This window comes from Myxocyprinus asiaticus, chromosome 36 (assembly GCF_019703515.2).
Source record: "Myxocyprinus asiaticus isolate MX2 ecotype Aquarium Trade chromosome 36, UBuf_Myxa_2, whole genome shotgun sequence".
Lineage (NCBI taxonomy): Eukaryota > Metazoa > Chordata > Actinopteri > Cypriniformes > Catostomidae > Myxocyprinus > Myxocyprinus asiaticus.
In genome coordinates, this window is record NC_059379.1 from 22,512,180 (window position 1) to 22,535,516 (window position 23,337).

The 23,337-nt window shown below is 37.0% G+C and overlaps 1 protein-coding gene across 4 annotated transcripts in view; it reads left to right on the plus strand.

Annotated features, from left to right (window-relative positions):
* Positions 1 to 29: 29 nt before the first annotated feature.
* LOC127426915 (myocardin-related transcription factor A-like) overlaps positions 30 to 23,337 on the plus strand; it is a 44,262-nt gene continuing 20,954 nt past the window's right edge. For 3 of the 4 annotated variants that reach the window (XM_051674049.1, XM_051674051.1, XM_051674050.1), the window contains exons 1-3: positions 30 to 143; positions 978 to 1,023; positions 8,535 to 8,733. In XM_051674049.1, coding sequence (XP_051530009.1) covers positions 8,610 to 8,733 — 124 coding nt within the window. In that variant the 5' untranslated portion in view covers positions 30 to 143; positions 978 to 1,023; positions 8,535 to 8,609. Of the gene's footprint in view, positions 144 to 977; positions 1,024 to 8,534; positions 8,734 to 13,124; positions 13,419 to 23,337 lie in introns of those variants that run through there. The other variant, XM_051674052.1, reaches the window with a different exon arrangement.

The window sequence follows — 23,337 nt, forward strand, 5'->3', positions numbered from 1 at the left end:
GGAAGTGCTGTGACTCAATTGGCTGGCTTCACACTGCTCTGCGGTTGAACTGCAGAGAGTAGCCGCATGCCTCAACACAGTTGTCTGAGTATGTGAACACCTTTATAAAGCCAAACGATTGCTATATTTCTCTTTGCGACTCGGTAAGTTGTTCAAACCAGACAGGAACGCATGCAAGTCCCCCTTTAAGCGCTGAAAGGCTTGAAATTGTAGAAACAATCTGTAATCTGGCGTAATTCATCCGCTTCTGATGTATTGTTGCTCAGCGCTCATTGCACTTGATCCACTGCTAGTGTCTGTTATTACATACGCATGGAACTGCGGAGAGGATCTGGCCTGCTATATCTGGCCTATGTAGTCTTATTTAAAATATCCAATGATGTTTCCTCAAATGTATGAGCTTCTTGGCAGAACAAGATTCTCACTTCCTACCGTGTCGCATCATTCATGCCAGTGTAGCAGCAAGCAATGATGAAAAGTGTTATAAAGAAATGTGTTTGGTTGTCTTGTTATTACTGAAGCCATAACTTTGTAAATATGTGATTATACCATGATTATACTATTTTAGTTGGGATATATTGAGTATTTGGTGAGCTAGTGCAGGGGCACACCTACTCACCATCAACACACGCGGATCTGACACTTGATTGACACAAACAAACCAACAAGGAGCTACTGATATATTTTAATTAAACCTGTATGGCAGGAAATATCAGTTGATTTTCAGATTTTTTTAACTGCAGGCTCAAAATAATGCTATTACAGATGCATAACAGCTTATTACATAACCCTCTGTATTTACTGATCTACTAACATAAATCCATGCCATGGTTTGGCTATGAGGCTTTGAGATATACATTTAGGATTTTATTTTATAGAATATATCAAATATGTTTTTATATATATATATATATATATATATATATATATATATATATATATATATATTTCACATTCAATACTAAATCTTTCAACAGGCCATCAAGATACAAATGCAGCTGAAATTTGGATCTCATAATTAAGGTACTGTGCTGTTTAATGTTGATGTTGAGTACTGTTGAATAGGTTAAAAAGGCATCATAAGTAGTTCTTTTCCCAGCATAGTTTTACTGGAGTACTTTATTTAACACAATACCAAAGCGAAATTGGAATCACTAATATGATCAATCCCTGAAGTGCATGTCTTTCCATCCATAATTATGTAATTCTCAATGGTAATTAGGGTCAGGGGTTACCTGCATCCCCCTGTGCATTATTCAGGTAAAGGTTTATGCGTTTTTAAGATATGTCTGTGACTGGTGATTAAAGGCAAGTGTGGACCTGCATTATAAGGAATGTCAGGGAGCTCTGTTTCCTTCTTCTTTCAGTTTAGTAAGCCTGCCCTATACATGTCTGAACACTCAAATAAAGTAGAAATGTTCTTGCAAGATATTCCTTCTATCATATATACCAGGTTATATATAATGGTAACATGTGTTATTGGTTTTTTTTTTTCATGGCTGGCAAGTGAAAGACGTGATCTAATAGCAATTCTCAAAGAAAAGAACACAACTAGCCATGGGTCTTGCAACTCTGCTTTTACTGTTTAGGCTTACAGCAAGTGAAAAAAAATATTTAAATGTTCTCAAAAGGCTTTTCAAATATTAGGTAACCACTCAACACTAAATGATTTTTTCTTTCCACTCCACCAAACTTCTCATGGGACCTCAGGGTGGGACTGGCATATTGATAGACCCTAGATGCTGATGAGCTCATAATGAGAAATGCATTAACTAACATGTTGGATAAACCTTACTTAAAAAAAATATTTGAATCATTCAATTAGACATGGCTGCGTTTACACGCACCCTCATAATGCGATTAAGGCAATACTGTGATTAAACTGTTGCTCATGTAAACAGAATACTGTGATTATGATATTGCGATTATGCTAATAATCAGAGTAATGATAATTGCATTAATATATGAGTACTCCTATTTTAATCGCTTTATACTGGCATGTAAATGCTTTAATTGCATTTCTTCCACTCTAACCAAAGTGCGCCTGCACCAGTGCTGCAGACGGATGATGTTACGCTGAAGCACAGGTTCAAAAACATCACGAAACATAAGCTGCACTTACTTCTCGGCTTCATGCGAAACAGCATTTTCTTGCACTGTTTTCCAGCAGTAGTGCTCCCCAACTGCAGAATCTACAGCCCCACGGCAAAAGAAAACATATTTTCCCAAGTTGTGAATATCCGTTTGAAGTCTAGATTTAATGTTGGTGAGATAAAAAAGATTGTATTCCACAAAAAAAATGGCAAGTATGTCTTTCAAATGAGTTTGCCCTCACGGGCGGAGCACAACAACATCCAGCGGTGTATTCTGATTCACAAACAAGTGACTCTTATGAACTGATTCTTTTTAGTGAATCAAAACAGACAGCGCATCCAGTGGTCAAATGGATGACTCTTAACCGGTTCTTTTAATAAAAAAAAGTTGTTCAAAAAGACACAAACTGACTGACTAATTTTCCTTATGCCAAACTGTATTTAAAGATAGGTTACATATGTGCAACAGGATGTTTTTTTGAAATATTATTTTACATTAGCATTAAAACATCACATTTCTCAGCATATAATCAGAGTATTAGAAAGTAGCATGTAAACTGGATTGAAGAGGTTTGCCTAAATCATGTAAAATCTTAATCTAATTATTCCTTATTAATTGCAATAATCAGAGTATTGGTGTACATGTAAACATAGCCACTGATTTTGTTAAAGGATGCCTTTTAAGAACACCAGCCAGCAACATTTCTCAGATGTTCACAGTAAAAAGCAGACCACTATTGTTTTCATTCTCAAAGGGATAGTTCACCCACAAATTAAAATTCTGTCATTATTTACTCACTCTCCTGTTGTTGCTAAACTGTATGACTTTCTTTCTGCTTTGGAACACAAAGAAGGTGATTAGGCGTGGTCACATTTACCTTTGTACGGCCAAATTCTGCAGGCGAAGAAGGCATGGGCGGACGTTGAGAGCGTGAAACCAGCTAAAAACCTTTTTTTAATGCTGCACTTTATACTCTGTGAGAGTGAAGTTCAAAAGAAACTCAGCACTAAAATTATATCCTTGTCCATTGTGAATATTCAGTGTAGCTGTGTACAAAGCACCACCCACACAGAGGTCACTACCAAACCAAGCAACATCCTGTTGGTCAGCGTGGCGAATTCGCTTGTCAAAGTTCACCAAACTTGAACTCCACGTGAAATCTTTGGGGAAATTTTTTGCCACCGGAAGTCCATATTGCAAAATTCACGATTGCGCAGATTTCTATTCAGATGACTGTATTTCACCTGCAGAATTTCGGCATTGCGAAGGTAAATGTGACTGCACCTTTAGGCAGAATGTGAAGGACTGACCACTTCAGTAACCATTCACTTTCATTTCATGAAAAAAAGATGGTGACTTAGGCTACCATTGTGCCTATGCCTAACATCACCTTTTGTGTTCCACAGGAGAAAGTCAAATATATTTTGAACAACATGAGAGTGAGTAATTGAAGACAGAATTTTTATTTTGGGGTGATCTATCCCTTTAAATTGGGCCTTGAATTCAGTTATGGCCACACAATTAATACCCTTACAAATATCAGTAGATGTGCTACATTACCTCACAAATGGAGAATGTGCACTTGTGACTTGGGCTACCAGCATTTCTTCATTTTAAATGCTCGGATTGAACATTGCCATCAGCATGCTCCCAGTCAGATGATACTTTAAGTTGTGTTTAATGTCTGCCTCAGCTGCTCCTTGTGGAGCCTTTACTGCTACAGGGATTGTCCCAGACTTGCTTCCAGGATTTCGTTCCAGCTCTTTCTGTTTAATGCATTCTTCTTCTAACGCTAAGGGTAAAGAATGATAAAGGACAATGAAAGCAATAAAGAATGCTTTGAGCTTATAAAGCAACATGGGCATGTGAACAAAATGAGAAGTAGGCTGATGATGGATGAATGGTTAAAGAAATAATCAACCGAAGTTCAATGTGCGAACTGTGGGTGTTTGAATTCTGCGGAAATCTTGAGCATTCAGCAGAGGTTTGCAGGCGCAAATTCTGTGCAGGACTGCTGATAACTTAAATATTAAATAGCTGTACAATCATTCTTTGTTTAGTTGGAAAAAAAGAGACCAGACAACTTTTTTTCCAAAAATCTTGCTTAACTTACAGCTGGAGGCTTTAAGTTCTCCTCCTGATTGTATTGCATGCTTGTGTTAATTGATGCCTCCAGTTATATTGGAAGACATTGAGAATGTGTGTGTTCCGATGTTGCTCAATGGTTCACGCACATGTTTAAACTTGCGGTGGGATGGTCGTCTTAACTATGCACCTACTGCAGCATTCGGTTTGGAGAGTGTGGGCTTGTGCGTTATAGACCATGTAACCCACCCACAGTGGTTTCACTGGTTTAAATTAAGCGAGTGATAGAGTGTTTCATATAGGTTAAAGGGACATGCATGGCACAGTTTTTCTGTTCTCACGGGCTGTGCTGCATGGGAAGTGTGCTGTTGAAAATGTATTTCAAATTCTGCTCAGCATGGTCATTTGTTGGGGGTGAGATATTTTTATTTGTGCTCTTTGAAAAATACAAATATGTTTTACTATTCCAAGAGGATATATAAAGACCCCATGAAATCAGAATGAGAGTTTTGTGGCTTTTAGTCTATGTGTGCTTGCTTTAGACTAGAGGTCGACCGATAGTGGATTTTGCCGATACCGATAACTAAGGTTGTGGCAAAGGCTGATAACCGATTAATCAGCCGAATTGAATAAAATCCCAGATGCAGTTTATTGTGCAACCAAAATCCCAATAATAACCAGAAAAAATGAAGATTTTGTGCATAACGCTGGATTGAACTAAGCCTAAGCTGGGACTCTTATTTAAAATGACGGAGAGTTTCCTCCTTTGCAATGCTCTGTATTTAAGTACAACCCCAATTCCGAAAAAGTTGGGACAGTATGAAAAATGCTAATAAAAACAAAAAGGAGTGACTTGTAAATTATATTCACCCTTTGCTACATTGAAAGCACTACAACTAAACATTATTTGATATTTGACCTTGTGAATTTTTTTTTTTTTTTAAATGTACAGTAATTTCAAATCAGATGATTGCAACACACTCCAAAAAAGTTGAGACAGGGGCAATTTAAGACTAATAACAAATTGATGAGTTAAAATAACAAGGCAATGTGAAACAGGAGAGGTTAAACAGGTGAGGCAATCATGTCATAATATATAAGGAGCCTCCAAAAACAGCCTAGTCCTTCAAGAGCAAGGATCATTCGGGGCCTGGGTAGCTCAGCAAGTAAAGACGCTGACTACCACACCTGGAGTTGCAAGTTTGAATCCAGGGCAGGCTGAGTGAATCCAGTCAGGCTTCCTAAGCAACCAATTGGCCCGGTTGCTAGGGTGGGTAGAGTCACGTTGGGTTAACCTCCTAGTGGTTGCTATAATGTTGTTCTCGCTCTCGGTGGGGCACCGTGGTGAGTTGTGCGTGGATGGCGCGGAGAATAGCGTGAAGCTTCCACACGCGCTAGGTCTCCGCGGTAACGCGCTCAACAAGCCACGTGATAAGATGCGCGGATTGATGGTCTCAGACACGGAGGCAACTGAGATTCGTCCTCAGCCACCTGCATTGAGGGGAGTCACTACACCACCATGAGGACCTTGAGCACATTGGGAATTGGACATTCCAAATTAGGGAGAAAAAGGGGAGAAAAAATAATAATAATCACATATCATTAATCATAATGAGGTGTTTGCACGTTAAAAAACATAAATTCACAAGTTTTATACATGATAGTTTGATATATGTTCCATGTAAACATGTTTGTATTAACATGCATTTTATACATAGAATTAAACTTATTCAAATTTAATTAAATGTTTTTAAATCAAACTTTGTATATCATGATGCTGTGTGATACAGGTTGTTTTGAGTAGCCTACTCGTATGAAGTGTATGTGCTTTAAAATCTTTGTAAATAAAAAGTTTAAAAATGATGGTTTGTTAAATAATCATTGCAAGTGTGTTTGTTTTACCATTAATTTATACTTGGCAGAATCAAACATATTCAAGTTTAGTAAACATTTGTTTAAATTTATTTTGCATTTCTTGGTCCTTGGTGATACAGATTGTTGTATTTAGTAGCCTAGTTGTATGAAGCGTGCTTAAAAACTTTGTAAATTGCGTTTAAAAATAATAGTTTGTTAAATAATCGTTGTGTGTTTGTTTGAACATTAATTTATACTTAGTAGAATTAAAGTTATTTAAATGTAATTAAACATTTGTTTTAATTTACTTTGTATTTATTGTTGCTGTGTAACACAGATTGTTGTGTTTAGTTGCCTAGTCGTATGAAGTGTGCTTTTAAAAACTTGGTAAATAAAGAGTTAAAAAAGAATAGTTTTTTAAATGTCAGGTGTAAGTGCATTTGTTTTAACATTAATTTATACTTGATAGAATTAAACATTTAAATTCAATTAAACATTTGTTTAAATTCGGGCAACGAGCCACAACTATTGCTTGCTGGAGAGTTGTCTTGAAACATAAACATTTTAGTACATAGGTGGTGTTACATGTTGGCCTCTGTGACTACGCATACACACACCTCGGGGGTGAAACATTTTATCTTTCACTTGAACATAGCGATCGTACATCTCACACCACTTGAGCATTCGGTGAATCTTTGAGAAGATCTCATTTATAATGGTTAGATCCTTCCACTGAAATAAACATTTCATTTGAAACCGCTCGTTGTGCTTGGTCTCAGAGATTATCCCATTTGCTGATGAATAAGCGGGTCATCTCCATGATCATTCAGATCCATCCGGACTTGATTGTACAACACGTTCCAGTCTTTTCCATGAAAAACAAGTAAGGGTCTTCGTCCCACACATACTCCGCATCCACGTTGTACAGTTTCACTTCACAATTTGTTTGCTCAAAATCGTACATACACAGACGATTACCGGTTAAATTAAATTGATACTTGATACTGTCAGAAGGATTGTGGAGAAACTTGGTCAAAGTGGGACCCCACAATCTCTTTGAAAGAAAAAGACGATCTTCAACCATGGTCTTCAACCTTCAGAATAGTTTCTGAATGTGGAGACTTATAAGACACACACCTTATAAACCGAATGCTCAACAAAATTTTTATCACTTAAAACATTTGTCAAACCAAAGGTCAAAACTGGGCAGTTAAAACACACTTCCACTTATTGTTAGCAGACATAAACACCTGTCAAAACATTAGGTATATTGTTAGCTGTGTCTCGTTTCGAAGGCTGCGTGCCAGATAGGATGCGTCCTTTGAAGGCTGCAGTATACCGAGCGTCCTCCTTTAAACAAGTCTCGTTTAAATGAGACGGCCTTCGTAGGACAAACGGAAACGGAAGGTAACATGGTTACTATGACAGCACGCCACTCTTTAGCAAGCGGGAGCACTTTGAGTAAGAAGGGATCAAATTCCCTTTGGAAGGGAATGTATGAGGTACATTTTAGGAAAGTTCTAATGATGTAAAGAGAAAAGAAATAGATTTTACAGGTGTACTTTTAGTCTAATACTTTATTTTAATTATATATTAATATAATAATACATATTATATACTCTGCACCCATCTACTGAGGTACTTCAACTTGGGAATTAACATTCCTCGTTTGAACATCCTATTTATGGGCAAATTGGCGTTATATATTTTTTTTAGACATTTCCGTTGAAGCAAAGAATTGTGGGTTGTGAGTGCCCACAAAGGATACACCTCTTGCATCCTCCGAATTCCCGTGAAAGTAGGTCACATTCGAAGGCTGCATTCGAAGTGTCCTACTCGTTTTTATGAAACGAGACACCCTCGATGACGTATGCGGCTGACAAATGCGACCTCCAGAGGACGCAGCCTTTGAAACGAGACACAGCCGTTATCTCACAAACAGACTTCCTGTCAAAACATCCGGTCATTCAACCATTAAATAGACTTCCTGTCAGACATTTCCGGTCATTTAAACATCAAACACACATCTGGCCAGACTCTTCCGGTCATGGTTATCACGCCCCCTCATAAATCATTTTGACATATAGTCCATTATATAGACTACTCAGATATACTCATTTAAAACAAGGTACCGCAGAAAATCAAGCCATAATCAATCTCAAAATAAAAACTAAAGTCTGTCTTTGACACTTTTGTGTGTAGTTGTTACTGGATTTTGAATTTATTGAAAAGTCACATCACATATGATCATTTTCGATCATCATTATTGATCATTACTGTCACTTCCGAGTACTTGTGCCCATTCTTAGTGAAAACTGGACAGAAAACTGTGCTTGTCAAGCCATTTCATGGGGTCTTTAAGAACCGTCAGAGAGGATGCCAGTAAAACTCTTCAGTTCTCACTCTGCAAACATGACATCCTTTGTATCTTTGTGTTATTCCTGTCTGGGGTGTGTTCCAGTGTCTAATTCATACTTGTCTCTGTGATTAACCTGTTACAGGTCTGACTACTTCACCCACCTGTCACTCTGGCAGCGCAGGAGGCAAAGCGTGGGGAGGAGCTAAACCCTGGCAGCATGGTGTCTGCCGTGGGGAGTGGCACTGTGCCCAGTCCTCAGAGTGAAGCAGTGACCAGTGTGATGCAGGAGCTCTCCCTGCAGTCTGTACCGAGTCTACTGCCCCTGAAAGAGAGGAAGAATGGTAAGTTAACAGAACACAAGTGTTAGTTCATCAGCAAAACTCCCATTGCATCTCAACCATACATTGTAAATTGTCCACTGCTTTTAAAAAAATTACATCGCAGTACAATGATGGTGTCAAATAAATATCACACACACACTTTATGACTTTACAATTATTTTTAAATGTGAAAAATTGTAATAATAAAGAATGAGTAGGTGTGACTGGAATTTTTGACTGGAAGTGTGTATAGATATACACCATGGTATTTACCACAGCACTTTTGCAACTTTTTTGTTACACTGCAAAAAATATTTTTTCATAAGTATTTTTGTCTTGTTTTCCAGTAAAAATATCTAAATATTCTTAAAACAAGATGTTTACTTGACAAGCAAAATGGCATGAGATATTAAGTCTTGTTTTCAGAAAAAATATGACAAAAGTTAGTCAACTTTTTGCTTAAAACTAGAAAAAAATCATCTGCTAATTGGGTTAGAAAAATAAACTTGTTTTCTATTTGAATTGTTTATTTTTCTTACCCCATTTTTTCTTGTTTTAAGCATAAATCTCACTACATTTTGTTAGAATTATATGAAAACAAGACAATAAATCTTATGCAATTTCTAGATGTTGGTCTAGTAAATATATCTTTTTTTTTTGCTTCACCCAATTTGGAATGCCCAATTCCCTATGCGCTTTTAAGTCCTCGTGGTCGCGTAGTGATTCGCCTCAATCCGGGTGGCGGAGGACGAATCCCAGCTGCCTCCGCGTCTGAGACCGCCAACCCGCACATCTTATCACGTGGCTTGTTGAGTGCGTTGCCACGGAGACATAGCGCATGTGGAGGCTTCACACCATCCACCGCGGCATCCACGCTCAACTCACCACGCACCCCACCGAGAACGAACCGCATTATAGTGACCACGAGGAGGTTACCCCATGTGACTATACTCTCCCTAGCAACCGGGCCAATTTGGTTGCTTAGGAGACCTGGCTAGAGTCACTCAGCACGCCCTGGGATTCGAACAAGCAAACTCCAGGGGTGGTAGCCAGCGTCTTTTACCACTGAGCTACCCAGGCCCCCTAATATATCTTGTTTTAAGAATATTTGGGTATTTTTACTGGAAAACAAAAAGAAAAAAAAAATGTAAGAGTTTCTTTTTTGCATTGTAGTATGCCCTTTTCCCCTACCCTTCCATTTCCATTGCTGATTCATGAGTCAAAATTGTTTTTATGTATGCTAAATGTGGCAGCCTGTATTTCTGAGCAAGGAAGTCTGTGTGAAAGCATCATGCAGATCTTTCTGATTCATTATGTTAAGTAATGCCCAAGTTTTTTTTTAATTTTGATAATTGAATGAATACTTATTCATGCCCTAAGGAAGTATGGTGTCCAGAAAAAGTTATTAGCTTACTACAAAAATCAAAATGACATTTTAACTGAATCTTTGTGAAACATAGAAGGACACTTCAAAGGCATGTCCGTTCAGCATTCTGATGTACAGCAGACACTCCGTTTGACTTCCAGGAAACTTAGAGGAAAGAAAGATTTAGAGAAGTAAAGCTTACACACAGCCAGCAGGCAGACAGACGCTGCAGCATGCTGTGACTACTCCAGACGGAAGAAAAAAGGCTTTGCTGCTACATTTTCATCCAGAAGAATCTGGGGGTATTATTTAAGGTTCGCTGTGAGATATCATGGCAAATGTAGGCCAGAAATGCAGGAATGCCAAAAAAGAGTTAAGATCCCATCTACCTGTTAACACCACCTCAGAAGCTCATGGCCTCCCTTCTTTCACTCTTCAGCCCCCCCAAGCTACAGTTCATTGAGGGTTAGGTTGGTAGGAACAGACATGTTAATGCTACAGAAGTGCTCTCAGTTAAGGCTTTGGAAATCAATGCATTCATTCCACTATTTTCTTACTAGTATTGCTGCAAAAAAATAAATAAATTATTTGTCTTGTTTTCTAGTAAAAAAAAATATATAAACATTATTAAAACAAGATAAATTGTTGATAAGCAAAAGTGTATAAGATATTAAGACTTGTTTTCATCTTAAAAGTTAATAAATCTTGTGATACTGGCAGATTGTTTCCCCCATTGTTATGCTTAAAACAAGTGAGAAAATCTGATGATGCACCAAGACAAAATACACTTAATTTCAAGACACATTCTTTAAAAACAAGTCTTAATATCTTGTCAGGTAAAATCAGGTAAATGTATCATGTTTTAAGTTTTTATTAGATATTTTGATTGGAGAAAATATAAACAAATATACTGGTTAAGAATATTTTTCCAGTTTCAAGAAACTCCTTTAATCTGAATTGTGTACATTATGCGACACTGGCATCACCAAACGGAATTGCAAAAATAAACAGATTTCCGAATACACCCGCTGTCTTCCATTTGTCGACTAAACAGTTAGTCCCGCCTAAACTCACTATTGGTTGAGCCAGTGTTGCTCTGTCGGGCTGTATGGTCACTCAAAACAAATTTTAATAGCGCCACAGACTCGCAGAAGCTGGGTTTCCATCCAACTATTGTTATACGAATTTTGAAATTGCACCTAAGAAATCCTGAATGAAAGCGCTTGATATGCGAATGAACTCTCATACTTAGCTTAAAGTTGATGCGCTAGGATGAGGTGGATTTTCTGGAGTTTTGCATAATTACAAATGTGCATTAAGGATATGGAAACAGTTTATTCGCATAAACAATGTGTTAAGGCCATTTGGTCACTTGTTTCCGCTCCTTTTCAGGATTTCTTCAATCTCAGTAGTTTCAATCCTTCAAATATAGCCCTGGTTAGTCGGAAGAACTTCACCCACAGCTCGTCGTTAAAGTGGGTCCTCACAATCCGCCAGAACTGTTTTGAGCGCAGGTGTTCCCAGGTACATAGAGGCTGGCGGCATGCGGGAATTGTCATTTGAGCCCTCGTTATATGAGCAATTGCTCTTATTTTTTGACTTATTTGTTCAATAACATAATGTAATTGCTCTATTACAGCAAATAAAACTCCCTGAAGCAAGGAGATCGTTCAGCTGCTCCATGACACAGCGGGCTTCCTCAAGATAATGTGCATAATACAGTTGATGGAAACACGCAACGTTTAGCATTTTTTTAGAATGCTAATTTTCAGAAACGCACATAAAACGTTTGGATGGAAACCCAGCTATTTTTACACTTTTTGGGGAAGCAACCTACAAATGGTATACTTCTTGCTGTCTCTTCGTATTAAGCTGGGATAGGAGAAAGTATTTTAACAAAGACATTTTTTAAACACGTCAGCTTTAAGTTAAGAAAACCCTTATATATTTATAATTTTTTTTATTTATTAATAGTAATAATTATAAGGCTATTGTCACTAAAGGTCTGAACTTATGGGGTTACTTGCAACCTTGTGCACATAATAAATTGGTTCCAAAACTGTAATTAAATATTTAAGCATGCGTCTGTCATTAGCAAAACACATATAGCTGGATAGTAAATAAAAGCATAACTGTGATCAGTTTGAGGACATTTTCTCTACATTATAGTCTTGGAATTTCAAGCAACAGTTCACTTAACAATGTGCAAACAGGGGGCCTAGTTAGCTCAGTGGTAAAGACGCTGGCTACCACCACTGGAGTTCGCTAGTTTGAATCCCAGGGGGTGCTTAGTGACTCCAGCCAGGTCTCCTAAGCAACCAAATTGGCCCGGTTGCTAGGGAGGGTAGAGTCACATGGGGTAACCTCCTCGTGGTCGCTATAATGTGGTTCGTTCTCGGTGGGGCGCGTGGTGAGTTGAGCGTGGATGCCGCGGTGGATGGTGTGAAGCCTCCACACGCGCTATGTCTCCGTGGCAACGTGCTCAACAAGCCACATGATAAGATGCACGGGTTGACGGTCTCAGACGCGGAAGCAGCTGGGATTCGTCCTCTGCCACCCGGATTGAGGCGAATCACTACGTGACCACGAAGACTTAAAAGCACATTGGGAATTGGGCATTCCAAATTGGAAGAAAAAAACACAAAAAAAAACAATGTGCAAACAGAGTTAATGTTAATCACTTAGAACTGTTTGAAGTACAAGAGTTTTGGAGAGCGAATGGAGGCCAGAGGGGGAACAGTATAGGGCAGTCTTCCTGAAGACTCGACTGCATAACTTTGTGTAAAGAGCAGAAATCCTGCCTCTCAGAAAGCAGGCAATGAAGAGAATGACAGGGCAGCATTTTGGGGGAGGGCCAAAGGTGATCTGGAATGTGTTTGGGCTTTGGTGTTGGGCTGTAGTCTAAACACATTTACTTCTGTAGTAAACAAATGATCTCAAATCAGGACACAAAATTCCTGATTTCTCCTCCCCTCTCCTCTGGAATGAAAAAAAAAAAATCTCTTCAAGGAGTGGGAAAATGAGGAGTTGCTCAACACAGCTGAAAGTGGAGCCTGAGAGCAGCACTTAACCAGTAATAAGCAAGAAACTGGCTTGCACAGAGACAAACACTAACACACCCACTTCTGTAGGGCATGCACACACACGCCGGCGCTGAAGAGACGTTCAGTCAGAGCAAAGGAAGGTGTAGAATTGTCTTACAGACAAGCCTGGAGTTCAGTCGAACTTCATTCATGGGACTGTCTGAATGTTGTCCGATTTGGAAATGGATTAGTAAAGTGTGGAGGTGGTGATTGTACCCCTATCCTTAAGCAGTGGAATGATATGGCCATACATTCAGGTACAGTACTTGCATCTGTTTTTTTAATTTTTATTTTAGAGTTTGATGTTTGTTGTTGTGAATGAAGTCAGGCTACAAGTGGAGGTAAGAAGAAGATGTGGGTGTGGTTTACAACTTTTTTTTTTAATAGCTAAGCACACATTTTTTTAAGTCTTTGCACAGGATTTATTGGTGTTTGAGCTGAGGTCTTACTAGACAACAACATTTACTTTTTCATTATAAAAGAAAGCTGTGCATTTTGTCAATTACAGGTTTTGAACAATTGAATCTGTAAAACAATGTTGTGTATCTGGGGAAATCACAGTGGGCCCAAGTTTCCCATGTGGAAATGCTAAAAATAATTGTTCAGATGTTAACTGGTCAGGAGTGTAACTGGGATCATTTATGCATCTGTACAGATGCAAGTTTAATTTAAACTTTTGATCTCTATTTTTGAAGATGCTCTGTTGTGCACTGAACTTGCGAAAAATATAATTGAGAACTGAAATGCATAAGATGATCTAAAGAGCTGCTTAAAACTCATTCATTCTGCTGTGACACACATTCTTTTCAATTGTTATCTGACTTCTATGTGAAATTCACTACACTACACAATAGAAACAGATATTTGGAGAGCCCACCCTGGAATTGCTCCAGCTGGAAGGGGTGCGGTGTGTAAATGATGGATAGGAGTTCTCCCTCTCTCTGTTGTTAAAACTATCTGTCTTCTTCCATATATTCAGGCAGTGACATTCATAACAGATGCCTTTTGGGACCGAATGTCTAGGTCAACCAGACACGGAAACATTCTGAGTTACTTTTCCATGTTTGATACTGTACTGTAAATGAGACGGTGGACAAAGAGATTTAGACAGACGTCTGGGCAAACATCTGTGTAAAGAGTGAATGATTATCTGTGAGAGCCTTTGATTATCAAGATGAAGGTGCCTTGAAGTCAGATCTTAGGTCTTACAATTCTCCACATTAACTGACAATTTTAAGGTTTTGGCATTTGTGCTCTCATGTGAACTGTCTGATCCCCACTGGTAGTCTCTGTATCAGTCACCATGAGGTTCTACATTGATTTTTAAATGCAACAGATTGATAGATTAAGCTCTCAGGTCATTATCAGTCCCACTTGCACAGTTAACATTTGCCTCAATTGATAATTAGGAGTTAAAGTGATATGTGTATACAGTGGCTCCAAAAAGTATTTAGACCCTTAAGCCACACTTTACTATGTTTAAATATCCATGCATTATATTACAAAATATCAAACCAAATGACAGTTATTTGAAGGACTGTAGCACAAATCCTTTCCAAACAAAGCAATTCACAACAAGACGTTTTCTAAATTTGTAGGTGTGACAAAAGTGTCCAGATACATTTAGGGGCCACTGTACACAATACCCCTTCAAGATTTAGACAGTTAATAATATATGTAATATGCATGATGTACATGTCATTGTGCATTTTGCAATATTAGTGCTTTACAGTGTAACTAGAGCACTAGGTTATTACTCAGACTTGTGCTAGTCTCTATTATAACTGTTAGCCCCTGCAGTGAGTTGCATGCTGGCTCTGGGCTGCTCTGTGGTTTTCTATGTTATGTAACATGTGGGGAAGTTTGCCAAGTTCAACTCCAGCATGCTTACACAGGCCCAGAACATAACAGGATGGAGGAAAAGAGGAAAGAGACCCATAGCTCTGCATTAACTAGACAAGAGCTGGGCTTTATCCATCAGCAGTTTATCAATGGATCTTCCCCCTCACAAACTAATTGGTCAGGCAAATCATAACAGTGGAAAATACACCACGCTTATTGTGATGACAGTGATAGCATGGCAACTTAGTAAACTTAGTAAAAAGACAACAGGATAAATGGGAATTCTAGGAACAAGAAAAGGTCCCAGAATTGTCTGGCTTTGTTGTCGAGAAAGAAGTATGCATTTACTGGCATGCACTGACAAAACCTCCAGTAATAAAGTGCCCTTTATAAGATTCCATCAGTGCAGCTTTGATTTATTTGATTTGTTCTAGCACAGTAGCCAGAACCAATAATGCACTCAATGTATCCTTGAGCTATGAAAAGTGCTTTGTCAGCTCGACATCCTTTCAGCCCCCTCAGCCTTTTTGGGTTTTGTCTATTCGTGTCCTGTTTACTTACTCCAGTGCACCATAAATTGTTTTTCCTTCAACTTCGGGCACTTTTAGCAAGTCTCGTTAAAATATTCTTCACATTCTTACTGCTTTTTAAAATTTGTCTACTAACAATGTCCTTCAGTGTATGTACTTGGAGATTTTCTGAGAATTCTGTATTGTAGAATTCCTGGGTGGAAATAACATTTCTGAAAGAAAAAAAGGCCAACCCTTTTGTCTTGCTAAGGAAAATTTCTAGCCAACATTTTATAAATTCTAAATACACACGATTAAATAATATTTTCACACTTTTTTTTTTTTTTTTTTTTTTTTTTGCATAAATTGGCAAAATTACAGCTTGATAGGAAATTATGGCCAGTAAAAATGTTGTGCTCACAACTGATATTCACCTTGAATTTTCTTTTGTTTTCTAACTCAACTTGGCTCATATTTCATCTCAAGCATGCTCTTCACTGACACTTGTCTGAAAAAACTGTTATTAGAGGCAAAACTGTTTTGATGTGGTGAAAATTTTGTAAAACGTTTTGAAAAACTGATACAAAAAAATCGTTTTCACACAATAAATATTAAAATGTTTATTTCACTCTTTTTTTTAAATTATCACAGTTTTAGACAGGCAATAATTTGTAATTTTCTAATGGATTGGCATAGTTTAATTTTGAAAATTTGCATCTGGGACAATGCAAAAACAACAAAATCTTTACTTAAATGCATTTAAAAAGTACCTAAAAATAAATGATGAAAGAATGGTTAAAAGTTTCCAAATCAGTTTTTATGTGACCTTTATATATCAAAAAGAAAAAAGCTGAAATCTGTTAGTTGTAATACAAATTAAAACCTGGGATATAAAATTGCCCAAAGTTGAAGAAACACACACACACACACGCACATATTTATGTAGAGCGATGGATCTTGAGATTCGAGTTTCATTCAGTTATATTGTTTTCTTTTTATTTATTCAAAAAAACCATTTTTTTCTACTTCTGAACTATATAAACACAGGAACACGAGGGAACCACTCCTATCCACTGCTTTGTTTTGTCTGTCCTTGCAATTCCAGCTCCACTGCTAAATTGATAACATCCAGTGACTCATTCATATATCAATATTTGTAGACTGTTATTTGAATTTTTAAGGCAAATTTTGTACAAGAGAAATCCTTTCAACACTAAATGATTACCTGGTGGAACCTTAATGTTTAATTATTTTCTCCAAAAATATTTCTCTGATAATATTAACATTTCAGGAATTTGGTAAATATTTGCTCTTAGTTCTCATTGATTCCTGCAAATGCAGAAAAAACAGCAAAAGTAGAGTGTGAAGTTTCATTCCAGTTTTGTTTAAATAAAGTGAAAGATTTATCAATGTTAACCAAACAATAAGAGGTAAAAGTTATAGAAGATAATGATCAGTGTGACGTAACTTAGGCTAACAAGTTGTGACAAGCCAGGGTTAAATACTCAGGCATGAGCGCAGTGATTTTCAAGTTCTAAAGAATGTGCATTGTTTCAAGGTGTCTACCTAATTATTGTCTGTAATGTCTTTAAAGATGAACGAAATAAGTAAGGTTTAAGACAGCTCTCTGGGGTAGTGGAGAATTGTAAACACAAAATGCTGTTTTGCTACAATAACTGGATGCAACTATGTGTAGGAATACAGTATTAAACTCCAAGAGTCATGATTTACAGCAATGCTGGAAAGTAGGACATGAGGTAGAGAGTTCAGATGAAATTAGTTCAGATGGAAGTTATGTAACACACTCACAAAAACAGAAGAACTTGGACGTGAACCTCTTTTTCACTTGTCTCTCCTTCCATAACCTCATTTATTGAGCTCAATATAATGTCACTTTTGCACTTTAGAAGCTGATGTTACTAGAGTCAGACAGCTGGCCTGATTTTCCATGTACTCTGTTTCTCATTCCTTCTGTTTTTCACTCTTATGAAAACTTGTTAACAAGGCCTAATTTGGATCAAATTGAGGAGACTTGCTGTATAATCCTGTTTTTGTGTCTGACTCAAGTGTTCAGCGTTGTAGTTTGTTGAGTTTATGCCACAGGTGCCCCTTACGTCAGTGTAGAAACGAACACTGCATAAATATTGATCCTCTAGGACCTATTTTCTGGCTAGTGCTGAAGATTAAGCAATGACTAATGTGTTTGCTTTCAATTTAGTGATTGAAAGCAGAAAAGAAATATATGAATGTGGTATGAAAGTCTTGTGGTGAAAACACCTTGGTTTGCTACATTTCTCAGTATCTACCAATTTCCACACGGGCACCATTGTGGAAAGAAGGGTAATATATATATATATATATATATATATATATATATATATATATATATATATATATATATATACAGTACTGTGCAAAAATCTTAGGCACATATGATGTTTCACAAAAGCATTTGTCTGAAGATGGTTATATATATCTTTAGCTTTAGTGTGTCAATAGGAAATATAAATGTTAGACTCCCAAACATTACTTTTGCAAATAGAAATGATTAGAATAGAAGAACAGGGAGCCCTGCAACAGATGTCATGGCCCCACAAAGCCCCCCACTGAACATCGAGTCAGTCTGAGATTACATAAAGAGACAGAAGCAATTGAGACAGCCTAAATAGATAGAAGAACTGTGGCAAATTCTCCAAGAAGCTTGGAACATCCTATCTGCCAACAACCAAGAAAAACTGTGTCCAGGTGTACCTAGGAGAATTGGTGCTGTTTTAAAGGCAAAGGTGGTCACACCAAATATTGATTTAGCTTTTTTAAGTTTACTGGACTTTGTATGACAATAAGTGATAAAGATATTTATGTCATTAATTTTGAAGACATCCTCACTATGCATAATTTTTCACAAGAGCCTAAAACTTTTGCACAGTACTGTATATATATATATATATATATATATATATATATATATACACACACACACACACACTGGCAGCCAAAAGTTTGGAATAATGTACAGATTTTGCTGTTTCAGAAGGAAATTGATACTTTCAACTGATCACAAAGTATAGTCAGGACATTACTGATGTAAAAAACAGCACCATCACTATTTGAAAAAAGTAATTTTTGATCAAATCTAGACAGGCCCCATTTCCAGCAGCCATTACTCCAACACCTTATCCTTGAGTAATCATGTTAAATTGCTAATTTGGTACTAGTTCAAACACAGTTGAAAGCTATTTGGTTCATTAAATTAAGCTTAATATTGTGTTTGTTTTTGAGTTGCCACAGTATGCAATAGACTATATTCGGTCAGAAATGTCAAAAAAGAAACAGCTTTCTTTAGAAACTCGTCAGTCAATCATTGTTTTGAGGAATGAAGGCTATACAATGCTTGAAATTTGTATTGAAGATTTCATACAAAGGTGTACACTACAGTCTTCAAAGACAAAGGACAACTGGCTCTAACAAGGACAGAAAGAGATGTGGAAGGCCAGATGTACAACTAAACAAGAGGATAAGTACATCAGAGTCTCTAGTTTGAGAAATAGACGCCTCACATGTCCTCAGCTGACAGCTTCATTGAATTCTACTCGCTCAACACCAGTTTCATGTACAACAGTAAAGAGAAGACTCAGGGGTGCAGGCCTTATGGGAAGAATTGCAATGAAAAAGACACTTTTGAAACAGAAAAACAAAAAGAAAATGTTAGAGTGGGCAAAGAAACACAGACAACAGATAATTGGAAAAGAGCGTTATGGATCTTAACCCCATTGAGCTTTTGTGGGATCAGCTAGACTGTAAGGTGCGTGAGAAGTGCCCGACAAGACAGCCACATCTATGACAAGTGCTACAGGAAGTGTGGGGTGAAATGTCACCTGAGTATCTGGACAAACTGACAGCTAGAATGTCAAGGATCTGCAAAGCTGTCATTGCTGCACGTGAAGGATTTTTTGATGAGGGAAAAATGTTTTATTAATTTTTTTATTTTTTATAATTTTGAGCAAAAGTCTTTCTATGTCCTCAGGTCATGGAATAGAACAGGGTGAATGCAATAGAAAATGGAACTCTCAATTTTGTGACTATGAAAACGTTTTGATTACTTACATTTCTGTCTCAATTAGGTGTGCCAATTGAACATGTTAATTTAGAACAATTAATTATAAAAAATAATTAGAGAAAAAATATCAGATTTTATTATGCCACCTGACCTACCAACAGGCTGCATATAATAAGTAAGCAGTTCACACAGGACCTGTTTTTGTGTTGAACAGTGAGAAAGGAACAGAACGAATGGGTTTTAAGACGTGCTTTTTTAATATTGAACATCTATTTACTGGACACACCATCAGTATTCATGACACGTAATAGACAGAAACATTCATCTTGCACGTGTATGTAGATCAACAATTAAAAATAGTGCAGACAGAATGCGAGAGCGCTTTCTGTGTGAACGGCCCACTGACAGATTGAACTTGTTTGCTAAATTAATTGCTGTGGATTTTAAGCCAGTGATAGGCTTATGTTCAATTATATAGAAATAATACAAACAATAAATTTTTGACTTGACTTCTAAAGCCACTTTTTGTCATTTTATTGAATGTTTTACTCATCTGTCACAACAATATAATGAATGTAAACACTCTTCTTTTAAGTTACTGTTCTCAGCAAATATGATATTAAATGTGATTATTTGCAGTTAAAGGGATAATTCACCCAAAAATGAAAATTCTCTCACTATTTACTCACCCTCATGATATTTAAGGTGTGTATGACTTTCTTTCTTCACCAGAACACATTTGAAGAAAATTAAAAAAATATTCTTGGCTCAGTAGGTCCTTAAAATGCAATTGAATGGAGATTTCTCTTTTATAGCTGCAAAAATCACAGTCAGCATAAACGTCATCGAAACACCAGCTGTTAATGTCTTCTAAAGTGACACAATCACTTTTGGTGTGAAAAAAGATCAATATTTTAGTACTTTTAACTATAATCCAGTGCTTCACGAGAGGGTGGAGTCAAGCGGTCTCTCGTGTGACGTATTCGCGTTGCCATGGATACAGATGTAATCTCACATTCTCCATTAGTTTGAGACATCTAGGATAAGCACACAAACTCACTATTGTGACAAAAGAAACAGATAAATACAGATCTAAACAAAAACCAACCAAGCTACTGTACAGCGTTCCTTCTTCTCACTTGTAAACAGCGCTGCTCTTCCGGCTGTGACGCATGTGCGTCAGTTCTCGCGTGTTTCAAATGCGAGCGCGATTACATCACATGCGTGTACCACTGATCACCGGAAACATGATTTAGAATTTCAAAAGTACTTAAATATTTATCTTTTTCGCACCAAAAGTGATCGAGTCGCTTTACAAGACATTAATTTAACAGTCATGTCAATGACGTTAATGCTGACTGTCTGTGATTTTTGTCACTTCAAAAGAGAAATCTCCATTCACTTGCATTTTAAGGACCTACTGAGCGAAGAATTTTTTCTTCAAATGTGTTCTGGTGAAGAAAGGAAGTCATACGCTGCATATCCAGTAACCATCAACCAGTAATGACTCACAGTCTTAACAGATTGTTTGCATTGCTTGTTATAAAAAAAAAAAAAACTACATGACATTACTCATTTAGCTCTGTCTATAGATGTCGAATGAACTTTGGCTTTATTATCTTCATGCTTTGTTTGATCAAGGTGGTGTTTTGTTCTTTGTGGAGAGTTATGGGCTTAGCTGCACTAGACTTCCTCTGTGGTCAGTCTACACTCCACAGTGCTGAGCCCTTGTGGTCAGTGACAGCATGAACTTCCACTGCTGTAAATTCTCACTGAGTGACAATAACTACAGTGAGCTTGTGGGCTAAATGCAGATCATGGTAATGTTTTTGTCTCTATGGAGTTCACACATAGACTTAAAGGCCTTGTGTATTTATGCATAGACATCTTCATTTCCCTAAAGTTTAGAAAGGTTATTTGATAGTGTTTATTATTAGCTTTTAATTTGCATATTGAATGGAGAAGTACAGTGGCCAAAAAAAAAAAAAAAACCTTTTGGTTTTATAAACAGGAATAGTTCATACAAAAATGAAAATTCTGTCATCATTTACTCACCCTCATATTGTTCCAAGCCTGTATGACTTACTTTCTTTTGTAGAACACAAAAGGTGATGTTAGGCAGAATGTTAGGGACCAACAGCTTCAGTAACAATTCACTTTCATTGTATCTGTAAAAGATCTACTGAAGGTGAATGGTTACTGAGGCTAACATTCTACAATCTTCTTTTGTGTTCCATGGAAGAAATAAATTATTACATGTTTGGAACAACATAAGGGTGAGTAAATTATAAATTATATACAATTGCCATTATTTAGATGTTAGTTTGTTGTTTTGGCAAAATTGTTTTTTTGTGTGTGTTTGTAAGAAAGAAAATATATGTGTGTCATGTTTGCAAGCACCTTTGCAGAGGGATAGCAGTGGGTAACCCAATCCAGTGCTTGCACAGGTGATACTGAGCTGAATATAGAGCCTTTCGGCCAGCTGGCCTTACTATTTAAAACTGAGAGAGGACCCGGGCCAGGGAATGAGAGGGGTTCGCCAACAATCTGAAGGAACCACACAGAGGATTGTTGGTGTGTTTGTGCTTGTCGAGACCTGACAAGCAAACTCCAGTACTTTATCTCCCAGAAAGGTCAAAGGAGACCTACATTCTTTCTGTGACCCCTTTTCTTCCACTTCCTCTACTCATGTCAACGGGACTGCCATTATCTCCAATGTGAGGGTATATTCGAAAAATAAAAACATTCAGTAAGCTTCATTACTTTGAGGAAAACTGTTCCATGCAATTATTAATTTTTTTCAACAAGAAAAATTAAAAATCACTTGAATGGATTGGATCTAGCCTTGTTGCCATGTATACTAAAATAAATTGTGTCAAAGACATTTTAAATTAATTTAAATACATTAGAAATATTTGTTATCATGTCCATCTTGCTTACATATGAAAGCAATTTGACGATTCTCGATACCAACTTCGATAGAACAAATAAAAACAACATACAAAGATACAAATTTAGAAAACATTGCTTTACTAAAAGCATTATCAAATATTTCAGGAAGCATTTAGAAATAAAAATGAAATATAAATGTAATGAGTAATGAAACGTAACATACAATTATGTAGTTAACTACAAAATTAGCTAAAGATACTGAAGTTATCCAGCCAAGAGCAGCGAGTGGTTTTCTTGTTTTCTTGTTGTTGTTCTATTAGTATTATTGACATACAGTACTAAACAGTGGAAGGTCTATTAGGCTGCATTCAAGTCTGATATTTTGATAAAATGTGCTTTTTGTCCCACTGTCTACATTCACTTTAGACATAACTGACTGTGTTTACATTAATACTTCACCAAGATTGGCATTTTCACAGAATTTTGAAGTATATTTTACTGATTAGGCACGTATGCGTATTACCGCAACTCTGCCAGCACATAAAACATGTACACATGAATCCGCCTGTCATTCAGTCAAATAGCACGGGTACCAAAATGAGGGGAAAAAGTGATAGCTAAGATTCTTTTTATTTGTGTAGTTTCCCTGCCTAGTCTCATCTTATTTTGACCTGGTAACAAGATCAACCAGTAATTGTCTTGCGATTTTAAGAAACTATATCTGGATCATTCAAATGAAGATTGTGATTAATCTGAATAGTTTATTTTTTTTTGTTTGTTTGTTTGTTTTATACCCAGCCCTCTTAATTACAATCAACATAATTTTTAAAAATAGCTTTCAGATTTTTTTGATAAACATTTGAAACATTTCAATAG